We start from the raw sequence: 10,336 nt of genomic DNA on the forward strand, positions 1-10,336 counted from the left end.
GGCACAGACCTCGGTCTCCCCTTGTCCTGTCCCTACATCCCTTGTCCAAAGCCCCTCTCCAGGTTTCCTGCAGCCCCTTCAGGCACTGGAGCTGCTCTCAGGTCTCCCCTTCAGGAGCCTTCTCTTCTCCAGGCTGCCCCAGCCCAGCTCTCTCAGCCTGGCTCCAGAGCAGAGCTGCTCCAGCCCTCGCAGCATCTCCATGGCCTCGCTTCAGCAGCTCCACGTCCCTCTTGTGCTGCTGCCCCACAGCTGGATCAGGACTGCAGGGGGGGTCGTCCCATAGAGCAGCAGAGGGGCAGGATCCCCCCCTGAGCTGCTGCTCATGCTCTGCGGGTGCAGCCCAGCACAAGGGGGGTGGTTCTGGGCTCAAGCGCAAACCGAAGCCAGGTCATGGGGACCGACATGAACTGACAGCCCCAAGTCCTTCTCCTCAGGGCTGCTCAGTGTCATCAGCGCCATAACCTCATACAGCCCCATAACTGCCTCCCCAACTGCCTCAGGCTAATATAGTGACCACATGAACCAGATCCCATTAACTGCCTCAACACCCATCAACAAGATGGGCACCATTAACTGCCCTCCAAAAGCTGAAACTTGTAACTGTCCCCCATAACAAGTGCTTTGGACTATATTACCCCTAAGACAGGAGCCAGACCCCATAAGTCAATAATGGGGCACAGGGGGCACCCACACAGCTGAGAGGTTCACACAGCCCCACACCAGCCCCCAGCACAACTGGGGTTTTGTCTTTATTTATAGAGCAGCTTGTTCCAAACAGAGCACAGGGCCCCTCCTCACTGATCTCTGCTGATCCAGAGCATTTCCCACCCCTCAAAGCAGCCTCTTCCCACTCCTGGAGCTTGGCCACAGCAGGCCTGAGCCAAGCTGCTGCGCACAGCCCTGGCACCATTGTAGGGCACCTTCTTGGGCCACTGGTCCATGACAACAGGCTCCATAAGGTAGGGACAGCCCCAACCCTAAGAGAGGGCACCAGGACAATGGGCTCAGTCCATCTTGGTGGGCTCTTTCTTCTTCTGCCTGGCCTCCCGGATGATCTTGGCCAGGGAGAGGAGGATGGGGACAGCCATGGGCAGGAAGAGCGGGATGTAAATGGCAAATTTCTGGTCATCAGGGAAGTAGAGGAGATGGAGGAGAGATGGGTCAAAGAAGGCTCGCTCCGAGGACGTGGCTGCCTCCTTGCTGGCCTGGAAGGCTGGGTGCAGATGGCCTGCGGCCAGCTTGTCCATGGCGCTCTGTGCTGAGGCCACTGCTCGGTACACCTGCATGGGAACAACACCAATGGTCAGGTCCTGGATAGGGAGGACCAGAGAAGCCTGGGCTCTCACCCACAGCAGCACCCGGCCCCCACCTCAGGGTGCTCCAGCCCTACCTCAGAGGCAACATCATCTTTGATGACGATGTTCCCGATCTTGTCCAGGAGCTGGGCCAGCGAGGTCAAGGTGGTGGAGACGGTGGCGATGTTCTCCACGGTGTGCGCCCAGAGCAGGCGGTCCAGCTCCCAGTCAGCCAGCCCCTCATTCCCAGGGCTCTCCAGCAGGAACTCTGGGGGCAGCTCTTCCCGAGATAACCCAAAGAGTAATCTGGGATAAAAGGGAAGGTTCCAGCCCACATCACACACCTGCAGACCCACACGTGCTCCCTGCTTTTCCCTTTCCCTGCTTCATTCAGTCCTAGCAGGGCTCAACTGTGCCTAATGGCCTGGCTCCAACCCCACTGATTTCCACATGGGCCAAGGGAGCACACAGAGGCCTGGGGAGCGAAGAGAACATCCTCACCGGAGCTGGGCCAGGAAAATCTCCATCACTCGCGCCATGTCCACATCCACGCGCAGCGGGAGGGAGGCTTGGGGGGAAGCAGGAGGTTCCACATTGTAAACCTATAGGAAAACATGTCAGTGAGGCACAAGAGCCCTGGGGCTGGCAGGGCCACCAGCACTGTGAGGATGAGGAGCCACCACCGTAGCCAGCAACCCCAATGGCCCCTTACCACGATGCCGCCCCAGCGAGGGCTGTGGAAGGCATTGGTGCTCACAGGGGCTCCATCCTTATCCTGGATGTACAGAGGAGAATGGGAGCGCTCCGGAACATACAGCAGGAAGTTTAGCACGGGGTAGAGTGAGGCAGCGCTGGAGCCTGCAGCGGGATAGAGCCAAAGAACCCCCCTGGATGGTGGGGATGGTGAGAGAAGAACCCAGCCCTGCTCCTCCTTGCACAGCAAGACACTGCTTGCTCGGTCACCCTCACTGCCATCGGGGGTTGCAGGGCACGGAGGGGACACAGGCCATAGACCTCAGCAGAGCCTGGCCAGGAGCACAGTGCTCACCCAGCCGGGCCTCCACGGGGTTGATGACGTGCGGGAGGCTGTGAGCACTCAGGAGGAAGCTGGAGGACTCCTTGTCATAGCGCGGCGTCACTCCTAGGACGGCATAGTACAGGATCTGCAGGCACACGGCAAAGGCGTTGCTGGCAGAGCAGCACGTCCCAGGGCACCCAGGGACAGCAGGGCTGGGCTCCCCCCTTCGCCTCTCCTAACCCTCACCTGTGAATCAACAGAGAAGTTGGCCACCAAGTTCAGTTTGTCCAGGACGGGCTGCACGTAGCGGCTCACAGCATCCTCGATGGCCCAGTGCACATCGTGGGACTTGGGGTCGGGGTTCAGGAGGCTGAAGGTGATCTCGTACCCTGCCAAGGACACACAGCCTGTGAGGCACCAGCACAGGCAGTGCCAGTGGATGCTGCGGCTGGGCAAGAGCAGCAGGAGCTGACACCCTCCTCCAAGCTCCTTCCCAAAGTGGGGTCATGGACCCATGCCCCAGCACACAGCAAGGGCAAAGGGAAGACCCTGGTGTCTGTTACCGCAGAAGACACCCGGGGATGGTACTAGGACAGCAGGAATGGGATGTTCCCCGACAGACAGAGGACAGGGAATGGGGCTGCAGGGTCACATCCATACCCAGGCTGGATTTCAAGTTCCTCCGGGCATCGGGGCCAGGCTGGCCATTGGGCACACGGTCTGAGAGGGCAGCAGTGATGGAGCTGGCAGTGAAGGACATCACCTGAGTGAGCTCCTGGAGGCGGGAGCGGAGGGCGGGCAGCATCCCCACAGCCCTCACCAGGGCACTGCGGTGCTTCCCCACGTAGGCATTGATCCCCTGGGAAAAGGGCAGGGATGAGAGCGGGCTCCTGCCAACACGGTGGAAAACAGCACCGTGGTGCCTGCTGAGACAGCCTGGGGATGGATGCCTCCCCAGGGCACCTTTGAGGGGTGAAGTGTGAAGAGGCTGGCACCACAGGGTGCTGCTCCCTACCTGAGGCAGGAGAGGGGAGGTTTCAGGAACCACGTACATGGTCAGAGAGCCCAAGGAGGTGCCCTGCAGCAGGTGCAGAGCAGCGTCAGCCTCTGGGGAAGACAAAGGCGTTAGAAAGGCTAGGAATCCCACTCCAATCCCCATCCCACAGCCTCTGAAGGAAGAGGGTGTTCCCCCTGCTCCCACACACCCTCATCCTGGTACCTCGTGCAGTAGCCGCATCCAGCGCTGCCTCCTCCTGAGCCGTGGTGCTGCGATAGAGCATCTCGTAGCGGGACGTGACACTGGTTCTCACTGACAGGGAGGGGGACAGAACCTGAGCGAATCCATTAATCCCAGTTCCCTAGTCCTTCATAGGACTAAGAAGGACAAGGGACAACCCCAGGGGGCACACACCACAGGATCCTTTGGGCACCAAGCTCAGGTGAGTGACATACCATGGCATGTAGCCTTATCCGGGAGGGCAGCCCCACGCCATGCAGGGCGCATCCCCCCCTCCAAGGACTGACTTTGTCCCTATCCCTAGGGAAAGGAAGTGGTTTATTTCCTGTGGCACCCTGGGCACGTTGCTGTCCCCATTCCTCCCCGGTACAGCACCGGGCACTGCTGGTGATCGCGTGTCTGGGGACCCCGCAGGGAAGGAAGGCCGAACGCCCCCCCCCCCCCCGGCGGGCCGGTCGGCGCAAGGACACCCGCAGGCTCTCACCGTTCACCGGTATCTCCATCTCCTGCACGTCCCGGAACGGCAGCGGCCGCAGCAGGTCCCGGGGCACCGACCCCGGCGCGAACACCACAGCGACGGGCACCGAGAGCTGGAACTGAAGCGGCGGCGGCAGCGTCAGCCCGAGCCGCTGCCCCGCGGAGCCCCGCTCCCGACCCTCACTCACCGGCAGCCGGGCCAGCCCCGCGATGTCGCCGTAGGGCAGCGCGGCGCGGTACGTCTCGGTCGTTCTCCACCACAGCGGCAGCCCCAGCACCACGGCGATGGTCGCGAAGGACAGCGCGGCCCGACGGCCCCGCGCCCGCTCTGCGGGGACAGCGCTCAGCAAAGGGACCGGCGAGACGGACCGGGACCGGGACCGGGACCGGGACCGGGACCGGGGCCGGGGCTACCGGTACCTGCTTCATCCGCCGCCAGCGCCGCCGCCATCTTCCCTTCCTGTCTCAGCCGACGGGGCGGTGCCTATGTCAAACCCAGCCATTCAGAGCGCCCATTTCCTTACAACGGCCAATGGGCGTGGAGATCGGAGAGCGGCGGAGTAGACGGGCAGGTAAAGGGACCAATCAGAGCATGGCAGTGGGCCTGAGGAGGTGGGGTTTGGCGGCATGGCCGCTATGGGTGCTGAGGAGGGACAAGCGGTGCCCCTGTGGGTGTCTGAGCACCGCGGTTGGGAATGGGGCAGGAAAAGGGGCAGCGGAGGGGCAGAGGCTTCCCACCGGCCCCATAGCCCATAGAGAGCTCCCGATCACACCCCCCTCCCGGGATCCCATAGCCCCGCTGTGTGTGTGTGTGTGCGCTGAGACCGGGCGCAGCTCATCGCACGTGTGAGCACAACCCCGAGGGACGGGGCAGCCCGCGATGGGGCAGCGCACGGTGCCCCAGGGCCCCGCGGCGAGGGAGGAGGCGGCGCGGCGCTGTCTCTACCGTTTATTCGCTGTTAGGCTATTTGGTACACATGGGGTGCACATGGCGAACACAACACAGGCGCCCCGAGGGCGGCAGCAACCGGGACTGCGAAGCTACGGCAGGGCAGGGGCACTCCCCACACACACCTCCCCTCCTGCCCCCCCCCACGCGGCCTGGCCGGAGCCCCCCCACACCAAAAAGGGGCACCCGGGTGTTTCCCTTCAAGGGGGCCGGGTATAACCAGGGCCCCCCCTCCCCACATTTCATCTGCGTGGGGCCGGCCCGTGGGGCGCGCTCCCCTTCCCCTCCCCGCGTGGCGGCTCCCCTGGGTGGCTGGGGGGGAAGCGGGGTGTGAGCGGTGGCAGGGAGGGGGCCGCTGGGGTGCACGCAGGGGGCTCAGTAAGCGTGGTTGGCCACGTACAGGGACTGCCCGGCGGCCCCCGAGTCGTCCCCGCTGCCCTCGTACTTGCCCAGCGCCGCCAGCCCGTTCACCTGCAGGGAGAGGAGACATCAGTGACCTCCATGGGTACAGCCCTTGGGGTCCCCCAGCTCATGGGGACACAGCCCTTTGGGGTCCCCTGCAACACCACAGCCCTTGGCCTCCTCCTCCCATGGGGACAGAGCGCTTGGCATCCCCCATCTCACCAGGCACAACCCTTGGTGGAGCCCCTGTGGGGTAACCACAGGACACTGCTTTTGGCATCACTCTTCCCATAGGGACCCAGTTGTCAATGTCCCGTGTCACCCATGGGGACACAGCCTTTGGCATCCCCATTTTCCCATGGGGACCAAACTCTCACTGTCCCCCATGGACACAATGCTGCATCCCCTCCATGGGGACCATGGCATCCCTTGTCCTATGGGGCACAGCCCTCGGTGTCTCCCATCACCCTCACATCCCCTGTCCCAAGGGGCATCGTCCCTGGTGCCACCCCATCACCTCTGCGCGCTTGACGAACTCCTCGGTGGCGGCGGTGGCGTTGTCCCTCTGCCCGCGCCAGGCGCTCAGCGCCGACGCCTGCAGCGCCCGCCCATAGGAGAAGGTGAGAGCCCATGGCCGCACCAGCGGGCACGTGTTGATGGCGTTGAGGTTGATGGAAGCCTCCTCCTCGCTCTGACCCCCGGACAGGAAGGTGACACCTGCAGACAGCGGGGTTATGGCTCACTGCGAGGGGCCGCAGGGCAATCCCCCTTTTGGTGCCCACCATGTCCTGGTGCTGGTACCTGGCACGGCGGGGGGCACGGTGCGGCGCAGGGCAGTGACAGTGGCCATGGCGATCTCCTCGGGGCTGTACTTGGTGGGGCAGGAGTGCCCTGGGGTCACCATGTTGGGCTTCAGCAGGGTGCCCTCCAGGTAGACGTGGTGGTCGCTCAGTGCCTTGTAGACAGCTGCCAGCACCTAGTGGGGACAGGCAGCATGGAGTCCCTCTGGCACAGCACAGCACAGCACAGCGTGGCACCGTGCCTGCCCTGTTGCCCACCCCAACACTCACCTTCTCCGTCACGTACTGGCACCGCTTGAGGTCGTGGTCACCATCAGGCAGGATCTCTGGCTCCACGATGGGCACGATGCCATTCTGCAAACACCACACAGATGCCATCATAGGGATGTCCATGGATATTCCCATGGGGACCAGTGACTGGAGCTGGGGTGGGATGCTCAGCCCCAAGGCTCAATGCCCAGCCCCATGAAGCAATGCCTGTTCCCATGAATCCATGCCTGATCCCATGGGTGATGCCCACCCCATGGGGCAATGCCTGGTTCTGGGTGTCAATGCCCGTCCATGTGCAGCGTTGCCTAGCCGATGGGTTGATGTCCAGCTCCATGGGGCGATAGCCAGGCACGGGGCAATGCTGAGCCCCATGGATCTGTGGGGTCAACACCCATCCTATGGGTCAATGCCCATCCTGTGGGGCGATGCCTGGCCACAGACACATACCTGCTGGCAGATGCTGGCATAGCGGGCCAGGACGTTGGCGTTCTCCATGATGGCGAGTGCAGAGGGGGTGTTGTCACTGATCTTCAGCACACAGCGCCACTTGGCAAAGTCAGCCCCATCCTTCTTGTACTGGGCACAACGCTCGGACAGCCCATCCAGACCTGCCAGACAGCGTGTCAGCCCCACAGCCCCAAACCCCACTGCCCCCATCCCACTACCTGCTGCACCTACCCTGCGTGGTGGTCTCGCCATCGGTCCCAGCCAGCGGCACAACACCCTTGTCTACCTGTAGAGAGAAGGAGACGGCGGCGCTGAGCCCCACCAGCACCCTCCAAGCACCCCACAAACCCACCGGACACCCCCCACACCTTGATGCCCACGACGATGCCCTTATCCTTGATCATCTGCACAAAGGGGGTTCCGTCGTCAGCCTTCTGGTACATGGTCTCGTGGAAGAAGATGACCCCCCCAATGCATTTCTTCACCCGGCTGTCGGCGCTGAAGAGGATCTGGCGGTACAGCCGGCGGTTCTCCTCCGTGTTCTCCACTCCAATCTGGTTGAGGCGCTTCGCCATGCTCCCTGCGGGCACCCAGCACCCTCATCAGCCTCGGGTGCAACGGAGGAAGGGGTGTCGGGACGGATTCCCCCCCAAAGCCACTGACCTACGGACTCATCAGCAGCCAAGATGCCCTTGCCCGGGGCCACGATGCGCAGCGCGATGTCCGACAGCTCCTTCTTCTGCTCGGCCGTCAGCGCGGGGTATTGGTGCGTCATGGTGGCGGCTGCGAGCAGACGGGCTCTGAGTCACGCACCGACGGGGCGGCACCTCCGTCTGCCACCGGTACCGGGGACCCCCCCCCCACGGGGCGGGCGCGTTGCATCAGCAGGCTGCTGCCCTTACCCCGGCCCGGCCCGGGCCTCGTGGAGGATGCCGGGGAGCTCCCAGCCATTTTGCTGCCTGCTCGCCCGCCCCCAGCCCAGCCATCTTGAGGGAGCGCAGCACCACCGGGCAGCGACGGGACACGGGGGGAGCGGGGATGGAGATACCCCGGAGCCGGGGGTACCCCGCGGGGAACGGCGGCAGCGCGGGGATGGGGTCACCGGGGAAGGGAGAGGCGGAAACACGCCGGGAATGGCGCTACCCGGGGAGGGATGGATGGAATGGACCCAAGGGGTGGCACTACCCGAGATCTGCGGTACCCCGAGGTTTGGGGTACCCCGAGGCTGCCGCCGTCCGGGCCCGGTGCGTCCCACCGGGGCGGCGATCCCCGGCCGCACCGCCTGGGCTCGGGCTGCGCCAGCGCAAGGGCTGGCTCCGGGCTCCCCCCATCCAACAACACCCCCCTGCCCGGGGTTCGTCCGCTCCGGAGCCCCCCCAGCCCTGCCCGACCCCCGGGATGGCGTCGTACGGATGCATCCCGGAGCCCCGGTGGGGCGGCCGGGTCCCACCGATGGGGTCTCCCCCCCCGACCCCCGTTCCCCACCACCACCCCCGGTCTCCCGGTCCCCCTTTTACCGTGCAGGGCGGGCGGCGGCGAGCGGACTGCGGGCTGCGCGCTCCGGCCCCGCGGTAAATGGGGCTGCGGTGCCGCAGAGCTACGTGACCGGCGGGCGGCACCCGGCAGGACCGGCCCCCCGGCCCGCTCCGCTCCGCCCCCCTCGCCGCCGCCCGCACACCCCCCGCTGGCGGCAACCGCTGCTCCTGCCCGTGATGGGGGCCCCGGGGCTATAACCCCGGCTGGGACCCTGATGTGCCCCCCTGGTGCCGCTGCGGGATACAGGCAGGGACCTTCCCCATCACCTCCGGAGCAGGGACCTCCCTAGCCCTGCTATTACCGCTGCCAGCTACAGGTGGGGACCATCCCCTCATCACCCCAAAGGCAGGGACCCCCTTGTGTCACCCTCCAGGCTGGGGACCCCCTTGTGCTCCCCTATTACCACTGTCAGGTACAGGCAGGAAACTTCCCCCTCATCATCTCCAGGCCAAGGACCCCTCTGTCCCCCGTGTATTACCACTGCCAGCTACAAGCAGGGACCTTCCCTTCATCACCCCAAAGGCAGGGACCCCCCTGTTCCACCCTCAGGCTCGGGACCCCACTGTGTGCCATCTTACTCCCACTATCAGCTAGAAGCAGGCACCTTCCCCTCATCACCTCTGGACCAGGGACCCCACTGTCCCCCCCTACCCATTACCACTGTCAGCTACATGCAGAGTCCTTCCCCATCACCTCTGGACCAAAGACCCCCCTGTGCCACCCCCCTGCTGCCACCCCATTGAGACCCCAAGCCCCAGCAGCACAGGCCATTGTGGGGGGGGGTTCTGAGCCCCCCAAAAGCCGCCGGGATCCGGAGCAGGGACAATAGCAGTGTCCGGGCCCGCTGCCAGCACCCGGCTCTGCTGAATCCCCGCCGTAAAAGGAGGGCTCATGCACCCTGCATGGCCCTAATCCCGGGAATAGGAGCGCATCTCCTCCTGCATCCCAGCTCCAGCCAGCCTGGGGGGGGGGGGGCTGTATCCCACTCCCTGCCGGCAGGGAGGGACACAATGAGGAAGCAGCGAGTGCTGCTTCCCCGTGATCCATTTACACACCCAGTGACCAGAATCGCAACCCTGAACACCTCCGTTTCCTGGGTGCAAGGGTAAATAAAGGTGCCAGCACCCTGGGTGTTGCAACACCCGCCCCAGACAGGGCGCAGGGCTGCGGCAGAGGGCAGGGGAATGTCATATCCCCCCCCCTCCCTCCAGGCATGGAGAAACGGGCCATTAAAAACCAGAGCACTTGTTGGAACGCTGCTATTTTGGGCTGTGAGAAGGGAGGGAGGCGCTAGCCTGGCCCCCCTGGTGACAGGGAGCATCCTTGGGGTCGGGAACACCGGGAGGGGGATCCCGCAGGAGATGCCCCAGTAGGGAAGGAGGGAGATGAGGATGGAACCGTGCTGGGAGCAGGGGAGCCCCCACAGGAGGCCCCCAAGCAGCAGCAGGGGACAAGGGGGGGCTGGGAGCAGGAGCTGGCTGAGCTCCCAGTGCCTGGCTGGCAGCTCTCACAGCACCCAGGGGATGCTGCGGATCAGGTCAGGCACAGACAGAACTGGGTCTGGCCAGGGATGTCCGAGATAACAGGAAGGGCTCCTATGCATTGCTACCAAATGGAAGGCTTGGGATAACGTGGGCCCTCTCCAGGAGGAAACGGGAGAACCGGTGACCCTGGATTTGAGGAATGAAGTCTTCACGATGCTTTGACCACGCTGCTCAAGTCTTGGAAGGCAGAAGCAGGGACTGGGAAAGGATCAGGCTCGAGATCATCTTAGAAACTTGAATGTGCACAAGTCCATGGGACCTGATGAAACAGGTTTAAAGTGAAACAGAGGAAGGTCAGGTCAGATACAAGGAGGAAGTTCAACGGTGAGACCGTGGAACAAGTTGTCCAAAGAAGAGGTAA

The 10,336-nt window shown here is 64.0% G+C and overlaps 2 protein-coding genes across 2 annotated transcripts; both read right to left on the minus strand.

Annotated features, from left to right (window-relative positions):
* Window positions 1-717: 717 nt before the first annotated feature.
* PIGS (phosphatidylinositol glycan anchor biosynthesis class S) lies at window positions 718-4,571 on the minus strand. Its single transcript, XM_061470077.1, has 12 exons — window positions 4,448-4,571; window positions 4,216-4,355; window positions 4,035-4,146; window positions 3,533-3,622; window positions 3,329-3,420; window positions 2,974-3,172; window positions 2,560-2,702; window positions 2,344-2,458; window positions 2,008-2,153; window positions 1,797-1,897; window positions 1,391-1,601; window positions 718-1,280 (listed from the first exon to the last, which is right to left on the minus strand). The coding sequence occupies exons 1-12, from the start codon at window positions 4,476-4,478 to the stop codon at window positions 1,005-1,007; spliced, it is 1,656 nt and encodes a 551-aa protein (XP_061326061.1). The 5' UTR covers window positions 4,479-4,571; the 3' UTR covers window positions 718-1,004.
* Window positions 4,572-4,963: 392 nt separating this feature from the next.
* On the minus strand, window positions 4,964-8,563 carry ALDOC (aldolase, fructose-bisphosphate C). The gene is made up of 9 exons (XM_061470078.1): window positions 8,413-8,563; window positions 7,559-7,678; window positions 7,264-7,475; window positions 7,127-7,181; window positions 6,896-7,056; window positions 6,449-6,532; window positions 6,180-6,354; window positions 5,896-6,095; window positions 4,964-5,447 (listed from the first exon to the last, which is right to left on the minus strand). The coding sequence occupies exons 2-9, from the start codon at window positions 7,668-7,670 to the stop codon at window positions 5,352-5,354; spliced, it is 1,095 nt and encodes a 364-aa protein (XP_061326062.1). The 5' UTR covers window positions 7,671-7,678; window positions 8,413-8,563; the 3' UTR covers window positions 4,964-5,351.
* Window positions 8,564-10,336: the final 1,773 nt, after the last annotated feature.

The sequence above is a fragment of the Pezoporus flaviventris genome, unplaced genomic scaffold (genome assembly GCF_033815535.1).
Source record: "Pezoporus flaviventris isolate CSIRO_AGI_PZ_B2104156 unplaced genomic scaffold, CSIRO_AGI_Pfla_v1 ptg000063l, whole genome shotgun sequence".
Lineage (NCBI taxonomy): Eukaryota > Metazoa > Chordata > Aves > Psittaciformes > Psittacidae > Pezoporus > Pezoporus flaviventris.

Coding starts and splice junctions, on each gene's coding strand:
- PIGS (XM_061470077.1), bottom strand. CDS start 4,478: ATGGCGGCGGCGCTGGCGGCGGATGAAGCAG. Junction 4,356..4,447: donor GCTGGCGGCGGATGAAGCAG/GTACCGGTAGCC, acceptor CTGTCCCCGCAG/AGCGGGCGCGGGGCCGTCGG. Junction 1,898..2,007: donor CTCGCTGGGGCGGCATCGTG/GTAAGGGGCCAT, acceptor GTTTTCCTATAG/GTTTACAATGTGGAACCTCC.
- ALDOC (XM_061470078.1), bottom strand. CDS start 7,670: ATGACGCACCAATACCCCGCGCTGACGGCCGAGCAGAAGAAGGAGCTG. Junction 7,476..7,558: donor GGCTGCTGATGAGTCCGTAG/GTCAGTGGCTTT, acceptor GGGTGCCCGCAG/GGAGCATGGCGAAGCGCCTC. Junction 5,448..5,895: donor AGTTCGTCAAGCGCGCAGAG/GTGATGGGGTGG, acceptor CTCTCCCTGCAG/GTGAACGGGCTGGCGGCGCT.